We start from the raw sequence: 17,269 nt of genomic DNA on the forward strand, positions 1-17,269 counted from the left end.
ACATTGACCTTGTCAGTGAAGTAGCTCAGGTTTAAAGTCCATATTAAATGTTCCCATTCTGCACAGAATCGACCTCACATCTGTTTCTTCTCTTTACAGGGAAAGCTTTTAGCTGGGTGCACGCACATTTCCTCAACAGTTAGATGCATTTCCAGGCACAGAGGCAAAGCAGACAAGGCCAGACAGATGCAATATTTATCTGAAGCACTCTCCCGTCCTTGGAATGTTTTCATTGGCTCTTCGGACTTATTTACATGTATTGGCACAAGGATTGTGTGCTGTGTTCACCAATATATTAAACAATGTCACTCACTGCGGATTTGACACAGCACAGCTGCGCTTCATTATAAAATGTACTGTGCTACTAGTTCAAGAATACATTGTTGGGTGTGATTAAATAGCACCTGGATAAATGTAATGGGTGCAAAGACCCACGTTTCAGTGGTAACCCTGGAGTTTTTTTTAACACAAAGAACATTTCACTCGTACCTTATCACTGACAGATTAATGTCTGTAAAGGTAAAGCAGCCACTATGCTGTTGCATGAAAAGGCATATGCAAACACAGAAAAGTAAAAACATACAGGCATTGGCTAAACCAATACCTATGGTTTTATTGTGCAAGCACATGTAAAGACTGGCATGCATACGTGATACTTAGCACATTAATTAAAGTCTAATCTGTTGACCTTGCCAAAGCTGAGAAAAAAGTCGTGAAAAATTGTGTTTTGTATAAATGGATATACAGCATAAGTAACTGAATGTGACAAACAGTGTGGTAATTTGATGTCCTTTTCCGGTGTAAAATTGGCCCTTAGGTATTCCAAAAGAAGCACTTGCTAGAAAGTAGAATGATACATCATCAAGCATACAATTGCATCAGGTGAGAGAGTAATACTCCACTGGGAGGAGGCAAAGCCCACCCTAAGTACATTTTTATGAATTGGTAACAATAGGTTAAGGATATAGCTGTCAAGCCAGACCTAAAAAGTGTATCATTTCACAAATGGTCAGATTCCAACAGCTGGCAGGATGGCTCAGTGAACAGATCATGTTACAGACAAATGCAGTGAGCGGAAGGTTGTGAATTAAAACCAAGCAAGGCACACTCGTACTTCTGTAGTTGGTAAATTGAGTACCATAATCTGGGGAACAATAACATTTGTTACTAAATTTCTTGGAAAGAGCAGTATGCAGCACTATATAAAAGCAAGTCATTAGCATCACAAAGAAGCTAGAAAATACCCAGAACTGTGAGGTGCTGCTGCTTACATCTTGTTGTATTTGCTATATTTGCCGTAAGTGGCCAAGGATATGCCCAGACGTGGATCCTTTGCTCGCTGTGCCACTGTATTCAAGCTAGCCTGGCTGTTAAGGGGTGATACCTCGAAACTGCTCCCAGGATTACTTGTTTTCGGTCCAGGGAGGACCTAGCCTGGCAGTTCAGTCTGGACTCTTCCCATGAGGAGCACGGTCAAGACTGATTTGCATATGGTTGGGTCCAAACTGGGGTGACATAATGAGTAAAAGAATGACGGATTAAACACACATCTGTGACTGGGGTGAGTGGTTGAAAAGTTTCAGCACTCCATCCATCATCTTGTAGTGTTTGCTAAGTGATACTCAGCACAGTAATTAAGCCTAATCTGTTGACCTTGCCAAAGCTGAGAACAAAGTAGTGAACAATTGGGCTCTGTATGGATAGATAAACAGCACACGGAACAGAATGTGACAAACAGGGTCGTAATTTAATGTCCTTTTCCCGTGTAAAATTGGCCCTTAGGTATTCCAAAAATATAGCACTTGCTAGAAAGTGGAATGATACATAAACCAGACAATTACATATGGTGAGAGAGTAATACTCCACTGAGAGGAGGCACAGCCATTCTATGTACATTTTTAGGAATTGGTAACAATAGCTTAAGGTTATAGGTGTCAAGCCAGACCTAAAAAGGGTATAATTTCACAAATGGTCACATTCCAACAGCTGGCAAGTTAGCTCAGTGAATAGATGATGTTACAGACAAATGCAGTGAATAGACGGTTATGAATTCAAACCCAGCAAGGCACACTCATACTTCTATAGTTAGTAAAAATGAGTGCCATAAATTGGGCAACAATAACTTCTGTTACTTGAAGTGCTTAGAAATTGCACTATGAAGCACTATATAAAAGCAAGTCATTAGTATCACACAGAAGCTTGAAAATACCAAGAACTGTGAGGTACTGCTGCTTACATAATAGGAACATAGTATCCACTGTGGAAACCCAAACTGCTGGGTTCCATTACTAAAAATACAGTCTGAGGTAAATGCGTTACCACCTACTTTCATTAGTTTCATTAGACTTGGCACCTTGGGTGGTAGTACCCCAGACTGTTTTCCTTCTCCCTTTGCTTTTACTGAACTCCTTTTGTTGGCATGTATTTTAGCCATGTAAATTAAATTCTACTAGCGGACCTGCAACACTCATTGTGATACCCGCTAAAATAGCACTGTAAAACATGCCTCCAGGTCTGCCACTGCTGCCTGTAGTGCAGTTTAAAATGCCATTTGGATCTGATAAAAATAAACCTGTTGTTAGGCCTAAACTTTCCTTTTTTTTTTTTTGTAAGACCTTTATTGAACATTATTACTATTACACAGCAATGAGCCTACAACCCGGGGGCCGGCTGCGTTGTGTCAAGTAATACTCTTTTCTGTTGGATTTACACAGCCCTTTAGCCGACAACGTCAGGTCCGGCGGCGTGATGTAGGAGACATTTAGCAATTGTTTAATCGTTGCATTCTCAAGGTAAATTGTTGTCTTACATTTCTATATAGAAATATATAGTAAAACATTTTAAAATAAATATCTTTAATGGTAACCAAACAGAAACCTTGGCAGTGCTGACGGAATTTATTGCATTTATAATGATAATGTGATTTCACTTTTGTGACGAATCCCATTTGTGCTGGCTACTTCCAGGGCGTTCTAACAGGTCGTCCTCTGTCCTGTTGTTAGTTGTCGATACTACTACTTTCCCCTATCAGAGAGACTGTTTCAGTCTGCCTCACCTTCGTCATCCGAACTGGCAATGTCGTCTCAAACTTTCCTTTTTAATAATTTTAAGTCACCCCTAAGGTAGGCCTCAACCACTCCTAGGACAGTGTGCATGGAATTTAAAAAGTAGGACATGTGTACTTAAGTTTTACATGTCCTGGCAGTGAAAAGCTTCTAAAGTCGTTTTTCATTGTTGTAAGGCTATCTCTCCCATAGACACTGGTCTACCTTATTACACTTAATAAGTGAAAACCCTTTATTCAGGAATAGATAGAGAAATGCTACTTCCACTCAAATGAATTGTAATTTAAAATCCTTTTTAATGGTAAATTCGGATTTTAAGTTACTATTAAAGTTGGGATTTTTCTGCCTATACCAACTGTGCCTTTCTGCCAGCGTTCATGGTCACGTGACTGTGAATCACTCTCCTGTGGTGTTGTGTAGTCCTTCCAGACGTAGGCTAAAAAGGGCCATGGACCTTTAAAGGCTACCTGCCTTCATATATTATTTATATCCTTCAAATGAGTCTGCAAGTTGCTGGTCACATCCACAAATTGTGCTGGTGCCAGTAAAGGGGCTGCGGCGCCCGTATCAATTGTAGAATAAAGAAGAAAGTAGTCAAAGGCAGTCCTTATGATAAAAATATAGAGTTTATTGAGATACTCCGGGACAGCACATTTCGGCTTCAAAGCCTTTCTCAAGGTTATATATTTAAAAGACACATTAGCACAGTCTTCATGCACAGTCTTCATGCTGATCTGTTGTAGGTGGCCCACCAGATTTATCTGTGGCCCCTTACGTCCCTTCTAAATATCACATCTAGAGATGCAATTGGATGTGCTACATAGACTACTGAACACGGAGTGCTTTGAATTGACTTTGCATCATGTACGGCCATAGACATCAAAGACAATAGTTTAAACAGACATCAAGCCTAAAGTTGAATATTTCCACATCCCCAAAAAGCAGATAAGGAGCAAACGCTGCACGTTCCCAGAAATATAAAACATTTCGAAGATTACACTTTTCTGAGTTGGAAATTCATTTCTTACCTTTCAAAACCTAGTTGGCGAAAAGATTTTTCCCATGTGGTACCTAAGGAAAATGAAGATAATTATATGTTAAATTCTGCGTTTTACAGTACATAAAATATTTGACGGCTCATCTGGGTGTCAGGATACAGCAGATGACAATATGGACCTTTTATGACAGATTTTACTGTTGTACAAGTATTTTACCAATAAAAAAGAGCAACTCACAACCTTTTAGATCCTTTTACATCGACTTAACCACAAGCATGTGTCTCAGAACACACATCAGGTCTTGGCTTTTGATCTAATCTACCCATCCCAGTATGACCTTCTCTCAGTGTCCCTGTGTGACCTTCGCCTTATGACCCAGAGTGATCTTCTCACCTTGACCTTCATCTCTTAATACATTTCCTTCTAAAAACACATTGCTCTACCTATAGAAAATACTATAGCAGTAAATGATGGTCAATCTTATGCAGTGGTGAAATGCAAAATTATTTATTCCCCCCTACAGAATGTAAGGAGGGGCCCCAGAGTCTTCATATCTCACAGAGATTCATTGATTTTGGTCTCAATGAGGTACGCTGGAAGGCCCCTGAACAGTTGGTGGCCCCCCTAAAGGTCTGGGGCCCCCTGTGCTGCTGAGGCCTGCATTACACCCCCGATCATACGTATTGTTACAATTTCAAGTCTTCCAGTATGTATTGCATTAATAAAGCTAAAGTTGAGCGATTCCATTGAAACTCCTTACAAGAGTTGTCAAGTGTGTCAAAATATTATGATTGTATATTGACCTGCAACAATATTGTATCAATGACATCGACTACCAACACAGCATCAGGGTAAGTATGCATAGAGATGTATACATTAACTTTTCTTACCTCTGCTAATAAAAAACATGATCAAGTGGAGCAACACTATAAAGAGTCAAATTATAGTAAGGGCCGGATGTCTGCAGTATTTGAATTTGTTGGTGGGAAAAGCTTTTACAGTACATGGTGGAGGATGGTGCAGCTAGCATAAAGTATTGGGCAATTTACCGCTGGCAAACTCAAATACCACCAGCAGTTTTTACCTCACAGAATTTTCTATGCTCCCTAGCTTAGATCTGTTCAGGCGATACAGCCACGTGCAAGGCCGAGTTACAAAATAGCTTAATAGGCTAAAGGCTACAGATAGTTCTGTCGGGTGCAACACTTCTTAGCCAAGAATTGTGAAAAATGTTCACAAAATGTGTTCACTCCATGTGCCGTATGGTTTACATTTAAATACATTTCGAGATACAGCTGCAAGCTTGCCCTCATTCTGCCGTCATCAGTGACTAAGATACTCCCCAGTAGTAAAAGGGATAATTTTGTGATCCTTCTGTACTGGTGTTGTTTGTTCACATTTTTCACAATTCTTGGCTAAGAATTGTGGCACCCAACAGAACTCTTTGTTGTCTTTAAATTGTATTCCCAGATTCTGATGGACACAGGGAAACACCATTATATTTATTGAGGTAGCAAACAGCAGCATTAAACGCTGTGTGGCAAAATAGTCAGGAAATTCTAACCAAGAATATACACACACTAGGAGGAACACAGTAATTGTGTTTATAAAACTTTGCATGGACCAAACGTTGAAGTTGTCATGCTGTTTATATGAAGGCCTAGTAATCATCAGTGGTCATTGTTGCAGAATGGTCACAGATGTCGGTTTAAAATAAAACATTTTAAAGAACTACAGCAGTTCTTTCGGCACACATTGTATCTGCCTTAAATACTTACAATGTTATGGAAACAAGAACCGAGTGTTCAAGCTCAGCTGTCAGCTAAGTTTTTTTCTCTACATGAAGATATGCATAGCTGTCTTCTCAGTTCGACATTTCTGGAGTGGAGTGTCTATAGAGAGGACTTTTTTAGCATCACAGTTTTTAATACGTCGTTAGGGATTATACAGCCTGAGCTATGTCAGTTAACAAGACCAGTATTCTTTTATGTTGATGTTTGGAAGCATGCTAAGCATAGTGCCTCACATCCACTTCAGAGCTCTAGGTGGTAGAAGGTGTTAGCCTTCAGCATTCCCTACAAATCAGTCACCCTTAAGAAGTGCGTCCATTGACTCAAATGGGGATTCACAATCATTCTAGAAAAAACATGATATTGGATGTTAGACTCGGGATCCCTGGTTGGCTGAGGTAGGTACCTTAAGCCAAGTAGGGACCCAAGTTCCAACCTCAGGGAAAGGAAGGTCACCTCCTTCGATAGCCCCACTCACCCCCTCGGTAGATTGGCACGAGCAGCTAGGCTTATTTTCAAGGCAAATCTGTAAAGTATTTGCAACCACGCTCACAATAATCCAATGATGACACCACAAATAGACTACACATGAGTTTTATAAAACGAGTATAAACTTTATGTAAAAAGATATACGATAAGACCACACAATATAAAACCAACATATTCGGTTGTGTAATATTTCTCCTGGCCGGTTGTTAGGCCAGCCAGATCTTGTAAGTTCTGGTGATGTCAATGAGCACTTCCACACATTCTCCTGAACGCCTAATCACGTCATACAGTTTGTAATGCTAGAATCAGGTATCCTTTGCAATGTAAAAACACTGTAATGTATAACATAGCAATCAGACACTCTGCAATGAAAAGAATGCAATGCGTAACGCAAAAATCAGGCACTTTGCAAAGTAAAACAATGAAATGCGTAATCCAACCACCAGATATGTCGTTCTGCAATAATAAGGCAATGCGTATACACTAATCAGGTAATTCGTTAAGCAGGAATAATGCAATGCGCAATACGCTAATCAGGTAGTTCGTTATGCAGGAACTTGGCAATGCGTCATACGCAAATCAAGAAGTTTGTTATACAGAAATGTTGCAATGTGTAATACGTCAGACAGGTACTCCGCTTTCAGAAATGGAATACTACGTAGTACACTCAGGCCCCGATCACCTAGCCTAAGGCGGTCTCTCTCGCTCCTCTACTGACCTTCCGTCAGCCTCTCACAGTTGGCCCCCACACAGTACAATGTAATTCCAAAGTGCAGCCTTGCACACAGGCCCCTGTACCGCCAATCCCTTTGACAATACGGGCCGCGACACGAGCCAAAGCAGAGGCAAATGCTGCCAACAGGAGAGAGAGACCGAGAGCGTCTCCCTCGGAGCCCGCGCCCCACCCCAGGAGTCGACACACGTTACCTGGCGGGCGCGAACTCACTTTCTTCTCTTCGTCCAGTGGCTCGGATATCCAAGCAGCTTTGTGAAATGGCAATGGCGACTCTGGCCAGCAACACAGCTCCTCGGGGACTGCCGGTCCGGGCCACTTCACTTGCAAAGATCGCAGGCTGCCACAACGCACAACCACACAGCGTCGCCGAGTCTTCCTTCACTCTGGGTGCATGATCACTGGGCACTCCACAAACAAGTCTCAGCCTGCATGAAGATCACACGCACATCGTTGCTGAGACTCCCTTTTCTCCGGTGCACACAATAACACGGCGAATCCTCATGAAAGTCTCCCGGGGCACAACGCACCTGCACACAGCGGCGATGAGACTCACTTGGATTCCGGTGCACACGATCACTGGACAATCCTCACAATGGGGTTCAGGTTGCACAAAGCACACGCACACAGTGTTGCTGATCCTTGCTTTGATTCCAGGTGCCCCCGATCACAGGCCAATCCTCCTGAAGGTCTCAGTGCTGCACAAAGCACACATATACAGCATCACTGAGACTCACTTGGACACCAGGCGCCCATGATCACAGGCAGTTCTTACGAGGGTCTGAGACGGCAACAGGCACGCTCCCACAGTGCCGCTGCGACTCTCCTGGAAACTTTTATGTTCCTGTGTTTCCCAAAAGGGAGCCAGCTCAGGCCCTTGGGGATAGTTACTTCAGGACACAGCACACAGCAAAGTCCTTCAAGCAGGGGTACACAGCACACAGCAAAGTCCCTTTAGCCTTTCCTTGGTTGAAACAGCAAATTGCAGGCCAGCCCCAGATCACACAGGAAGGGTCAGTCCTATCCTTCAGTCTCTTCAGTTGTTTCTTGCTTGGCAAAGGCCCTCTTGACCACGAAGTAGCTCCAGTAGCTCACACTTGGTCTTGCCATTCTCCAAGTTCAGGGGCTTCAGCTCTCATAGTTATACCCTTCAATGGCTTTGAAGTCTTTGCGCCTCAGGGGCACTGACCCCTGTTCGAACCAGTTCTGGGTGCCTCCCTGCCAATGACACCTCTCTTCCTTTGATTAGTGGGGGTCTGAATTCTCAATCACTCGGCAGGAGATGAGCCAATTGTTTTATAGCAGCAACCCTGGCCTCTTCACCTCTAAGGGCTTCTCCTCCCCCTGTACTCCAGAGGCAGGTCAGCTTGTTGCTTCTCACCTCCTCCCCTGCGTCAAGACATTCCCAAGATCCTATCAGTTTCAAATCCAGACAGTCAATCCACAGCCAGGTAGAGACACACGGAAATGTTAGAGCACAAAACTCAGCCAGAGTGGCTTCTGAACACACAATGCAAAAACCACCTTCATAAAAAGATGTGTTATTACATTGTGAGTTCAGGCATACTAAACTTCACCTTTCCATCTTAAGCCCTTGGGAAGATAGGCTGGAAAACATATTACACAGCCTTCCCATTCTATCCTACGGGGAAGATGGCTTTTCAACAGTGAAAAACAAAAATGGAGATTATTTCACTGTCAGGACATGCTACACACCTTATCACATGTCCTACCTTTCACATGAACTGCACCCTGTCCAGGGGGTACCTAAGACCTACCATAGGGGTGTCTGATGTACACAGAAAGGGAAGGGTAAGGTCTGGCAAGTGAATGTACTTGATAGAACAACATGGCAGTTTAACAAACTGTGCACAGGCCCTGCAATGGCAGGCCTGAGTTCCCTTTTTAAGGCTACTTGTGTGGGTGGCACAAATAGTGCGGCAGGTCCACTAGTAGCAGTTGCATTACCGGCCCTGGCACACCTAGTGCACTTTAATAGGGACTTCACTTAGTAAGGCAAACATACCAATCTTAGACAACCAATTACCATTACTTTATACAGGGAACACTTACACTTTGACTGTTTAGCAGTTTCAAAGTGTCCAAAGCATCTAAGTTGGCAACGCTATGTCAGGTCTGGGGGAAAGCAAAAAGTTTAGAGACTTTAACCAAACAGGGCCAAGTCCTACATAGGACCTCTTAGAAAGGTTCTTATTTTCTATGAGGGCCTACTTTCAGTGTTTTAGGCGAGTCCCATTTAGGCAATAATGCAGCGAAACATCCTTGAATAGCGTGGAATTTAGGTCGCTCCTGAACTTGTAGCAGTTCAGATCACACCTTAAACATGGTTAAGACTCACTTGAAAGATTGAAAAACAGATTTAAGGGCTGTTTCTCCAAGTTGTATTCCTCCAAAATTCCTTGTGAGTATATAGTGGAAAGCTAAGATTTGCAACAAGTGAGGGCCTCTTACTGGGAAAGCCTTGTGCCTGGTATGTATAACTGAATCTTGTGTCGTACTAGAAGCCAGTGGGGGATTCAGACCACAGGTTATGTATGGGTTTAAACTTTTAGATATTTACTTTTTGGACACCTGATTCTGTATTGCTTGCACTTCTCGGATAAGATCCTTAATAGGTAAGTTCATATGTATTACAGTAGTCAAAACTTCATGGAAGTAGAGATTTTGTTAGTTCAATTAGGTGGTTGGTGTTTTACACCATGGGCACGCTTTAAGGCTGACAACTTACTTTTGATAGCAGAGTTGATCTCAGGGATAAGGGACAGCATAGACTTTTTGGTACTTTGACCAACACAGTTGGTCTGGGGAGAGAGGGGCAGCTTAATGTGAAATAGTACTCCTAGCTTTTTACTTATTGTGCTCAAGCTGCTGTTTTCAGCATGAGAGGCCAATAAAAAGGCAGGACAGTGTTAGGTGTGGGGCTTTCCTCACAAAGAGTACCTCTGATTTCTATCCATTTGAGCAAGGGAGTATACGCTTGAGCACTTAGTGATGTTATTATATATCCCAGAACCCTTCTCAAGTTGGCTGTGCATCTGAGTGTCATCTGCATACATCCACAGTTGAGGGATGACACTGATGACCTAGGCAACAAGGCACATATCCACAGAGAGTAGGAGAGGGGTCACTTTGGATCGCTGAGGTATCCCACACAAAACTGGATTCCCTCCGGATTAGATTGTACCATTCCAGATTTGTTGACTCCATTAAAAGAGGAAGGTGCTCTCATTAGAACTGTGGTGAAAAAACATTATTTTACATTAACCACCTTCTCCCCACCTGCAGCCCTCGAATTCCTCGTATCCCACATCTACAGTGCTACAATAGAGTGGCACCTCCTGGGTTTAAAACTTTCATTTACCCCATCCACCCCCCACCAAAAAAAACAAATCCATATATTTTAACCACTATTTACCCTGAAATTATTTTGAAATTCTATCTTTTAAAACAATTATGAGTTCTCGAACATGTATGTTCTCTGAATTCCGTCTTTAGCCTGGAATTATTCTGAAATGCTATTTTATAACCATTATGAGTTCTCGCACATGTATGTTCTCTGAATTCCGTCTTTAGCCTGGAATTATTCTGAAATGCTATTTTATAACCATTATGAGTTCTCGAACATGTATGTTCTCGGAATTCCGTCTTTAGCCTGGAATTATTCTGAAATGCTATTTTATAACCATTATGAGTTCTCGCACATGTATGTTCTCTGAATTCCGTCTTTAGCCTGGAATTATTCTGAAATGCTATTTTATAACCATTATGAGTTCTCGAACATGTATGTTCTCGGAATTCCGTCTTTAGCCTGGAATTATTCTGAAATGCTATTTTATAACCATTATGAGTTCTCGCACATGTAAGTTCTCTGAATTCCGTCTTTAGCCTGGAATTATTCTGAAATGCTATTTTATAACCATTATGAGTTCTCGAACATGTATGTTCTCGGAATTCCGTATTTAGTCTGGAATTATTCTGAAATGCTGTTTTATAACCATTATGAGTTCTCGAACATGTATGTTCTCTGAATTCCGTCTTTCCACAATTATTTTGAAATGGTTGAAGCCATGCCTGTAGGCTGCAGGCAGGCTGCGCTCAACAGCAAGCACAGCATTCTGCCATCAAATGTGCTGATTGAGCGCACTCACCCAGACCCAACGGACTCTTGACTATTGCTGTCGCTCAATCCATCATAACCGCTCTTACCGTCCAAGTGCCAATCAATCTTTACAAGCAGGCCTGCTCAGGGAATTTTCATCTACAGTAAGTAACTGAATTTGTTAAGCCAGCAAAAGGTTATTGTTTGCATTACGTTTTCTTTATTGAGTGCACCAGGCCAGACTCATAAAGCTGCTCAAATATGCACTACATCAATTCAATGTACTTGTTTAAAGGAGGGTCTGGTTGAGCACTGAAGGATGGAGACAGCAATTCTCTTAGTTGGCTTGGCAGTGTGGCTTGTATACTTTGAGCAGCAGTTGCTGTAGAATCCTAATCCAAAACCTCTCCTGCTCCCTTATCCACATTTCAGAAATGTTTTCTGCAGCTAAGAATCCTGCCGGATCTTCACTGCGCACTATTTGCTTGATCGTTGCAAATTTTACACAAATACTGTTTCACAAATGTCTTAATAATTATCTGATGGGTGCCTCTTGTGCACCCAGGGGGATCCAAGTAACACTAGAGACAGAGGGCAATAATTTAGAGGAGGGTCAGGAGAAGGAAAGGGTCAGGGAGATGGGGATGGGAAGGAGAGAAAGTGTAAGGGATGAGCTTGCGGTCCTTTTGGCAAAACAATAAGTGTAGAAGGTCTCGAAGATTTCTACAAGAGTGAAGAGAGAATGAACGACTGGTATCAGTGCTTTTGGTTATATTCTTTCTTAAGGGGGCGAACAAAGATCCTAATGGTAGACCCTTTTACTGTTAATCTTTAGCAACCGATTAATTTTCGTGTGTGATCTTGGCATGGAGATATGTAAGGCACTGAGGGAGCTCAGTTTTGTGGTAGGATCTGTGATTCTCGACAATTGCATCTCAAGCATAGAGGTATTTATAAAAGCTCATAAAATGTCATTCTTAACCATTCAAACGAAAAATATAGGGTGTAAAGCTGCACAATGAGATACACCTGATACAAGTGACACTTTTATAGATCTCGATAGGTATTCGTGGTCACAGAATAACTTTTTAAGCACTAAAGTATTGTGTACACTGCTGAAACCAATGTATGTTACCTTTTACTAAATTACCTCTTTTGATGCAATTTAAAAAATATTGTGCTGATATTCTGTAAAGCATTGTGGAGTCCGAGAGACTTCTTTGTGCTACATAAAAACACAAAATCAAAATAAACGAAATTAATGGAGCATACCTAGTGTTTTTGTTGTTGAAAAAAACAGAGGTCAAAAGTGGGGATTACACTTCAAATGTTCGAGAAGCAGATGAACTTTGGGGAGGTGTACTATTTAAATTTAAATTGAAAAAAGTAAGAAATAGTATTTTGGACACAAATGGTGTGCAACAACACTAACTCACCATGCTATTTCCCTAATGTTGGTGACAATCACAGCATTTTGCAACAAGACAATCACGCTACCACCCTCCACGACCTGTGTTATGACAGTCAGTGTTACGGAAGCAGACTCCACAAAGAGCTGGTGTTTGACCCTGTGGACTACTATGACCAGTACTGGTGTGACCATCCTTGTCAAAGAGTTTTGAACACATACACTTGGGTGTCCTACAATTGCAGGGACAAGTCAGGTGACACATTCACTGTGATGTTCGGTAAATAGTCTTCATGGGAGAATCACGTGGGTCACTGATCTCTGGATATCCTGGAGAATGCAATGTTCTAATCCTATGGGCAAGCAAGAAGGAAGTGGTTAGTCCCGGCCTGCAGAAATCTAGGTTTCACTCACTGTATGCAGGCATACAGGGTTCTGAAAACCGACCTTTCTCCCATGATAGTGAGTGCAGTAGCAAAATACTTGGAAGTCTTCTGGTTGAAGAGAAGAAGTCTGCTAACCAGGCCTGTAGATTAAACGTACAATGCCATAATCATCATCACATATAATTACTTTTTATTGATCTCGATCTTTTAACGGATTAATTTTATTGTCTCCCAGGATGACATGTAAAAAGAAGCTGGCTCTATGTTTTTATAAATTGTAGTTTTAATTCATGTAATGAAATGTAATTTTCTGTTGTTGTATTGTATTTATGTTTGTTTGCTTTTATGGCTACTTCGGCCGAAATAAAGATTCTGATGATGATGAATGTTCTAAATATAAAGTACAGTGGATGTAAATGATTCCATGCATCATCTGTATATTCGGAAAGCTTCTTTGTAGGACGTAGGAAAGTCTATTGTTCTTAATAATTCAGTGTGGATTACATGAATGGAAAAGACACCGACGAAAATGAGGAGGTGATGCTCAGTGATTCATCTGTCATGTTGTCTGATGTGAATTCAGCTAAGGTTAACTTCTGCAAATTATCCAAAAGTATACCTATCGATTACACTAGAAAACTCCTACATCTGTTTAAAGCTACACAACATTGCAGATTATTTTAAAACTGCAAGAAGTACTACCGACAACCAGTGCTTAATATGAGCCAGTGGTTGCCGGTGAGGGGGCAGCCGCATTTATGTTTCCACATCAGCTATTTCTCAAGTACAAGAGAGGGAAAAACACACCGATCGGAAAGACGGAGGAAGAGAAAGAGCTCAAAAACATCACAAAGGGAGAAAGTAGGTACCTGCAAGAGTGACCAAAAGGGGCAGGGAGTGTTTGGTAGCACATTAAAGACTACCAGCCTTGGTATGGGGCATGCCCGCATTTAATTGCATCAGTCGCTGGCTTCTGAACAAAGCGTGGAGCACCAGTACTCTTTATTTCACTAATTAAGCACTAGTACAACTAGTACGTGCTGGTGCAAAGTGTAAGTATTCTGGTATAGTTCAATATTAAAGATTACGCCCCATCCAATAGCGCATGTCTGAGGCCTACCTTCCTTTGGATGTTGTGCAAGAATTTGGTGTGGCAACACAGGATGCTGCTCCGTGTCTGCAGCAGCAACATGGGAACCACAACAAGTCTGCCTGATGCAGGACTATCTCCCCTGAACCTCCGAATGTCTGACGCCCTCTCTGCATGCTGAAGCTCCAGACATCCCATTGGCCAACACTGTGTTCCATCTCTGCCAAAATACGATAAGCATGCCATCCATGGAAATAGAAAACATATTTATAAAGGGATGGAGAAAAAAAGTGTGAGGGCAGATAGAGATATTCTGGGAGCTACTGTAAAAGGGAGGAGCTATATTACCCTAAAATAATTACAAATGGGATCTATGAATATCTCAAAATAAATGAAGGGAAGTGGAGAGGGGCATGAATATTTGATTATGGTCTGACAAAACACGAACAAAGCTTAGCTGCTAAAGAGGAAGCACATAATGTGTGGCAGATTTAGCCAGTACTATTTTATAGACAACGCATTGTGCAGGCTAGGGCTTCTGATCATAAACTTATAATAGGATGAGCAAAGCTGCGATCCCAAAATACTAATTTCTTTTGATTAAGAAAACATGTCTCACTCAGGGTTTCACACTTAACATGGTTCTGTGTGGTATCTATGACAATGTAGCTAAAAAAGGAGGGTGAAAAGGTGGCTTAGGTGTGTTAATTATTAAATAATCATAAACTGCACATTAAAATGATACTGCAAGTCACCTTGGAGTTCCATGACCTTATAAAAACACTCAGTCTACAGCCTTTTACCACTGTATAATCATATACACCCTTTGGTGGGGACTAGCAATAGCCTATTAATGTACACTTTAAGGTACATTTTCCGATAATACATTCAACGTGTTCACAGATTTATCCAGTACAAAAGTGTTTAGATTTATAGAATGCAATATGCCAGCTCATGTGGTATTACGACGTCTGCATTGTAAGCAGCTCACCTTTGGATTTTGAGCTTCGGCTTTACAAACACAGATACAGAGCAAGTCAGGCTTCTGGGTGGGATCACCCAAGAGAAGCTCAGGTGCTATTTCATCTTCTGTTTCCTAAACCCCTCTCGCCATGCTAGACATGAAGGTCGCTGCTTTATTAAATCAATTAATGGAATTTATGAGGTACAAGATGGTGGGACCTTAGAGAAGCTCATTTGGACAGTCAAAAGTCACAGTTGATCTCCCCATCACTTTGACCCATGAGAGTGCTCAAATGGTAGCCGCTCCTTACATCAAAGATGAGAAAGCCAGTCTCTTTGCTCTCTGCTGAAGACTGTCTGCAGTGCAGCAGTTGGAGCACGAATACGAAGAGCCTGATTGTTTGCAGAGACGCTGCAGTTAATCTAGAACCATGGACATGAGGATGGAAAAGAGGGTTTTGTGACTGACAGTGCATGTGATGTCACACCCGCTTCAAAAGCAGATCAACAACTCTTGTATCATTTAAAACACCTAATGTAACCCTTCATGATAGATTGCTAAAATCTTTAAGGAGTTACTTTTGGACAAGCTGGCATGCAGAAGCTTGGAGATACTTGCTTTGCACTAATCAATAGAGATGCATTTTTCACCTAGATAACGTGAGCCTGAAGCAGTGACCCTTGCTCATGCAGTGGCCACTTGATTAAGAACAACGTAGTACTGTTGTCGGAGTCACCTGTCTTAGCCATGAGGCAACAGGCGGATATAGTCTCTGGGAAACTGGTCAGAATGTTTAATAGCATTTCGAATGCTTGTAGGAAGTCCACTGATGGTCCACTTACACCTCTTGAGGATATCTGGAGGAATCAGAAAGGAGATTTTCCCAATGGAACAGAGAGCTAAGAATCTATCCAATAAAGACCTCATGAAGCCCGAAAGAGAATGTAACTGAGATGGTGTGAAAAATCAACAGAGATGCAACCAAAATGAGTGGGTCTGCTGCGGGTCTGCTGCGGCAAACAAGAGGTACAACCTGATGGGAAAATGGAACTCAGAAATTCTATGTGCAAGAAAGAGCCCTTGGTAGAAGGGTCCTCCGGGGCAAGGTCGGCAGTGCAAAAGGACTAGAGAGGAAATTGTTATTTTAAATGGAGTCTCTAGGCAGAAGAAGGCGTGGGGTGAAGAGATTTATGGGGGGGGCAGGGCCCTAATGCAGATTTACTGTTCTGCTTTTAATATCAAATATTGTTTGGGAGCCTTAGAAGGTTTTGAAGAGATGGGCTCTTGGAGTAGTTGGAAAGGGGACCACTCTGGTGTCTGCGTTTCTCTAAGTGAAGGAGCAGTTGTGCCACTTCTTCTTTTTCCCTTGCCCTCTCCTGCTGAATATCCACCCAGAATTCCAGGAGAAGTAGGGGCAGTATCTCAATCGTGCCTTGTAGAGCACTTATTTAAAATCAGATTATCTGCAGGTGCTATATCAAAGAGGATACAGCTAGGCATAGTTACACCATTTCTGCACTACGGTGGCAGGCCCGAGACACCATTTTAGGGCTACTCTTGTGGGTGGCACAATCAGTGCTGCAGGCCCACTAGTAGCATTTGAATCACCAGCCCTGGCACACTCAGTGCACTTTACTAGGGGCTTCCTGGTAACACAAATATGCCAATCATGGATAACCAATCACAATAACAATTTATACAGAGAGCATATGCACTTTAGCACCTATCAGCAGTGGTAAAGCGCCCAGAGTCCTACTGCCAATACCCACTGGTCAGAAGGTAATACCCGTCCTAGGCTCTAATTATCATTTTATTTTTCTCATTATCACCCCAAAACATTTTTAAGCATAAAGAACAAGTAGGCTCATGGGCTGCAAAGTGGCTGAAGTGTAAGTCAATTGGAACTCATAGTAATTGCAAATAGCTCTTAAAAAGGTGAGAACTGTGTGTGATGCACCAGGGCTTGCTAGACATTGCCTGCATGTGTTAGATGATGCAGATACACAATATTTTACAGAATGAAAGGAGTAGGGTTTAAAAGAGGCAATTATTCATTTAAAATGGCTAGTGGAGAAGATCAGCTGTTCTATGAGTACTGCAGCACCATCAGAATTGCCTTCTCTGAGTGCAGACTGCTATCTCGAGATTTGGCAAATGGCTATATATATGTCCTCTGGTACGTGGGATTGTGCCTTTATTGATTTAAGCCCCATTCATATGAACTCA

At 41.9% G+C, this 17,269-nt stretch overlaps 1 protein-coding gene across 2 annotated transcripts in view; it reads right to left on the reverse strand.

Annotated features, from left to right (window-relative positions):
- Positions 1-17,269, reverse strand: part of PIEZO2 (piezo type mechanosensitive ion channel component 2) — a 1,179,452-nt gene that overhangs the window by 730,707 nt on the left and 431,476 nt on the right. For both annotated transcript variants that reach the window (XM_078688152.1, XM_078688151.1), the window contains exon 4: positions 4,094-4,136. In XM_078688152.1, coding sequence (XP_078544278.1) covers positions 4,094-4,136 — 43 coding nt within the window. The remainder of the gene's footprint in view (positions 1-4,093; positions 4,137-17,269) is intronic.

This window comes from Lissotriton helveticus, chromosome 4_1 (genome assembly GCF_964261635.1).
Source record: "Lissotriton helveticus chromosome 4_1, aLisHel1.1, whole genome shotgun sequence".
NCBI lineage: Eukaryota > Metazoa > Chordata > Amphibia > Caudata > Salamandridae > Lissotriton > Lissotriton helveticus.